The sequence below is a fragment of the Aegilops tauschii genome, chromosome 6 (genome assembly GCF_002575655.3).
Source record: "Aegilops tauschii subsp. strangulata cultivar AL8/78 chromosome 6, Aet v6.0, whole genome shotgun sequence".
NCBI classification, from domain to species: Eukaryota; Viridiplantae; Streptophyta; class Magnoliopsida; order Poales; family Poaceae; genus Aegilops; species Aegilops tauschii.
In genome coordinates, this window is record NC_053040.3 from 410,169,288 (window position 1) to 410,173,992 (window position 4,705).

Below are 4,705 nucleotides of genomic sequence, written 5' to 3' on the forward strand. Positions count from 1 at the left end.
AAGAAGAGACATTGCGAAACCATCTCATCCGTTCGATCTGGCTAAATGAAGGAGCTTAAGCCGTTGGTAACCACTTCAGGAGTGTCACGTCACACTTACTCCGGTGGAGCAACGGCCGAAACGAACAAACCAGCCGACGGCACACATGTCTGCAACTGCAAAGGGAGAGTAATAGTAGTCCTTACTGCACATTCAAGCCTTCGGCTCCAGGCCAACCAAGCCACCGGCGCCGCAACGTTCGCCACGTCCACGTGCCGCCGCCGCATTGGCCTCTGCCCGGCATCCTAGGCCTCCTTCCCCTCCGGTCACTCCATCGGTTCACGCCTGCGCCCGTCACATGCCGTATTTAACCTCCCGCCCGTTCGGCTCCGACACCACCTCACTCGCCTCGCCTCCTCCGGCCACTATTAAACCACGGCCTGCTGCTGACTCCAGTAGACACACACCTCACTCTCCTCACTCTGTCGCTCAGCGGCCGAAGCACCGATCAGTAGCTAGCCAGTGCTGCATTGCCACTGCATTAGCTTAATTACTTCCGGTCAGCCGCAACGCCGGCTTCGTAGCGGTTGCCGGTCAGGGCAGCAATGGGGCTGTCGTCTGTGCTTCTGCTGGCGCTGCTGCTCTTGCCGGCGGTGGCGTCGGCTGGGCATCACGACTACGGCGACGCCCTCCACAAGAGCATACTCTTCTTCGAGGGGCAGCGCTCCGGCAGGCTTCCTCCCGACCAGCGCCTCCGCTGGCGCCGCGACTCCGGCCTCCACGACGGCGCCGCCGCTGGCGTACGACTCTCATCTCATCTTACTACATTGTTCTGCTTTATATTTTCTTTTGTACAAAGATGTTCATGGGTCCATGGCAATGCGCCATGCTGCTGCTGCTGCTGCAGGTGGACCTGACGGGAGGGTACTACGACGCCGGCGACAACGTGAAGTTCGGGTTCCCGATGGCGTTCACGGCGACGCTCATGTCGTGGGGGCTGATCGACTTCGGCCGCAGCTTCGGGCCGCACAAGGAGGAGGCGAGGAAGGCGGTGCGGTGGGCGACGGACTACTTCATGAAGGCCACGGCCAAGCGCAACACGGTGTACGTGCAGGTGGGCGACGCCTCCAAGGACCACTCCTGCTGGGAGCGGCCCGAGGACATGGACACCCCGCGCACCGTCTACAAGGTCGACCCCTCCCACCCGGGCTCCGACGTCGCCGCCGAGACCGCCGCCGCCCTCGCCGCCGGCTCCATCGTCTTCCGCGACGCCGACCCCGTCTATTCCCAGCGCCTCCTCGACCGCGCCATGGCCGTAAGTCGTCGCAAGCCGTCCCTCTGCTCCGACGACTCGAATGCACTGTGTGTGTCAGCTCAGACTCTGACATGAAAGAATCAAACGAACGAGCAGGTGTTCAAGTTCGCGGACAGGTACCGGGGCGCCTACAGCAGCAGCCTCCACGCGGCGGTGTGCCCCTGCTACTGCGACTTCGACGGGTACCAGGACGAGCTGCTGTGGGCGGCGGCGTGGCTGCACAAGGCGTCCCGGAGGCGGGAGTACCGGCAGTACATCAAGAGGAACGAGGTGGTGCTCGGCGCCAGCGACTCCATCAACGAGTTCGGCTGGGACAACAAGCACGCCGGCATCAACGTCCTCATCTCCAAGGTATCATACTGCATCACCACTCCACTGTCTCCTCTCCATGCGACACAACATTTCCTGAGAATAAGAAGCATTGGCACTTTGGCTGTTTCCACTATGGATCTTTGGTTTCCCCGCAGCGCAAGTTATGCGATATTCCTTCCGAATGCAACTTTGGCCTTTGTATGCAGTACAGCTACTTATGATAATGATAAAAGAGTACTACACATAAGCTAGCAAGCCACTCGATCTAATGATGGACTGTCTTGCCTGCTGCTTTACACCTTTAAGCTTTGCATGTGGATTCAGTTAGTCTCTGATGATGCATATGCATATGGGCAATCTTGCCAGCGGATCAGCCATTCTGAAATTACCCTGACGGCAGATGCTACTGATTACCGAATCTGCATGATGCCCCGGTTCAGATTAGATTAATCAATGACCATGCAGTAGTGTAAACTAATGGAGTGTGCACGGGGGACTAGATTATGGTAGTCAGGCCGTGCACCGTGGTGGCGTACCACCGAATAGGGGACGAGGAGGATGCTTGTCTGTTCTATCTTGGCCTCTCCTGCCTAGGCCCCTGTGCTCCGCGTGCTGCCGGCGCAGCAAGCGGTAGCAGCACTTTTCAGGGGCTCACGGGTCCTCACTCTTGACTTGTCATGCCAGTCCAGAATCTGAATCCCCCATGTTCTTCCTGCCAGTTGAATCAAAGTTACTAGATCATGCCTGAACTTGTTGCCAATGAGTAATATTTTCTCGTAATCCTGACTGATCAGGAGGTTCTAATGGGGAAGGACGAGTACTTCCAGTCCTTCCGCGCCAACGCCAACAACTTCATGTGCACCCTCCTCCCCGGCATCTCCGACCACCCCCAGATCCAGTACTCCCCAGGTTCGTCGCATCAAACACATCAAGAAAATGATCTCTTCTCCAGTGAACTGGAGTGTAATCAAATGTGAAATGGAATGCAGGCGGGCTGCTGTTCAAGGTCGGGGGCAGCAACATGCAGCACGTGACGTCGCTCTCCTTCCTCATCCTGGCCTACTCCAACTACCTGAGCCACGCGGGCGCGCACGTCTCCTGCGGCGGCGGCGGCGGCAGGTCCGCGCCGCCGACGAAGCTCCGGCAGGTGGCCAAGCGGCAGGTGGACTACATCCTCGGGGACAACCCGCTGCGCATGTCCTACATGGTCGGCTACGGCCCGCGGTTCCCGCGCCGGATCCACCACCGCGGCAGCTCCATCCCGTCGGTGGCGGCGCACCCGGCGAGGATCGGGTGCAAGGCCGGCGCCGCCTACTACGCCAGCGCGGCGCCCAACCCGAACCTGCTGGTGGGCGCCGTCGTCGGCGGGCCCAGCGACGCCACCGACGCCTTCCCCGACGCGCGCGCCGTGTTCCAGCAGTCCGAGCCCACCACGTACATCAACGCGCCGCTCATGGGCCTCCTCGCCTACTTCTCCGCCCACCCCAACCCCGCCGAGTGGGCCGACGACTAAAACCCGGCAGCAGGAGGATGATATATATATGAAAAAAAAAGATGCCTCTGACTGACTTCGGCGTGCTGCAGGAGTAGTGCACTAGTACTAAGATGCATCATTCATTTGTTTGTTTGGTTTAACTGTAACAAATTACTATTATTATCGACAGCCATTTCCTCTCCTGCGAAAAAGAAAAGATCAGGGGGTGTATAGGCTGTATCTGCAATGTTATACTTGTAAGACTTAGGTGTGCTACTCCCTCCGTTTCTAAATATAGTCTTTATAGAAATTTCACTATGAACCACATACGGAGCAAAATGAATGAATCTACACTCTAAAATGCATCTATCTACATCCGTATGTGGTTGATAGTGGAATCTCTACAAAGACTTATATTTAGGAACGGAGGGAGTAGAATATTGGCACTATGTAAAATGTTTATTAGCTTCTAGTTTCTCTGACGTCTAGGAAATGTTTACGGGTGGCTACGGACAGATAGAAAAAGTTGCTGACCACAAATATCAGCCGATGAGATCACATGGCAGATGGTGAGTTTTACTTCTCTGGTTTTAGGGGTTCGGCTAAGTCCCGGTTAAAGAAGTAAAACCGGATTATACCCAGTCCCCGTCGCCCATCCGCAGCGCGGATCCACGCCACCACGAGCGCAACCTAGCGCGTCCTTGTCTCGCCGCCGCCGCGTCACTACACCCCCTCCGACAGGCTTGCCGGCTTCCCAACCTCGTCGCCTCGCCACCGTCGTAGAGGAAGTACTTCGGTATCTGACATCGGTCATTTGGGGACGTGGGTGGCCGAAATCACAGACTGGGAGACCCACAAGAAGCATTGGGCGGGCTCTTTTCACATCGTCGAGCTCGCCGCAAAGGAGTACGACCGGTGGCAGGTCCAAATGCATGGGCCGCCACCCGCCTCAACTTTGCGTGAGGCTGTGGTCCACTGTAACCTCCGTCGCTGGGGGAGGGGGGTGACTGTCATGCTCGCTAGGGAGGATCGGGAGCGCATCACGGCGGAGGCCGCCAATGAGGAGTACATGGCGGACCTCCGCCGCAAGTATCCCGAGCTGGTGGAGGCGGAGCGCAAGATCTTCGCGAAGGTGAAGCAGGGGGCTGACGGGGAGGTCATCATCCTCTCAGACAATGAAGAGGACGGCGACATAGAGGGTGGCGAGAAAGACGACAGCGTGGACGACGATGAGGACTTCGACATTGAAGAATGACGTCGCATCTTCCCCGATTGCGGCGACGACGTCGCAGGGCCAGACTCCATGGTCGGTGGGATGTTGCGGGTGGATTGGCTCGCCCTCTATAAGGATCACGATGATGTTTAGTTTTAGTTCAAATTCATGTTTACTTTTAAACACAAGTTCAAGTTTAGGTTTAATAACTAAACTATGTTTTGGCGGATGATTACATACATTATGTGTCCAATTTCAGTTGTTTAAGTCGCATCTTTGTTGAACTTATAAAAAATTGTATTTTACTTCATTAAACTTAGGAGTCAGGCTTGGTCCGACCAAAATTTAGTGCAGTAAAACTCCTCCATTAAAGTTTAGTCTGCCGATTTGCTCCTCCATTTTGAAGGGATCA

General features: G+C 56.2%; 1 protein-coding gene across 1 annotated transcript; it reads left to right on the forward strand.

Annotated features, from left to right (window-relative positions):
- Positions 1-373: 373 nt before the first annotated feature.
- Positions 374-3,347, forward strand: LOC109755633 (endoglucanase 6). Its single transcript, XM_020314528.4, has 5 exons — positions 374-779; positions 887-1,294; positions 1,391-1,645; positions 2,401-2,515; positions 2,596-3,347. Exons 1-5 carry the CDS (start codon positions 585-587, stop codon positions 3,117-3,119), a joined length of 1,497 nt encoding a protein of 498 aa, XP_020170117.1. The 5' UTR covers positions 374-584; the 3' UTR covers positions 3,120-3,347.
- The last annotated feature ends 1,358 nt before the right edge of the window (positions 3,348-4,705 follow it).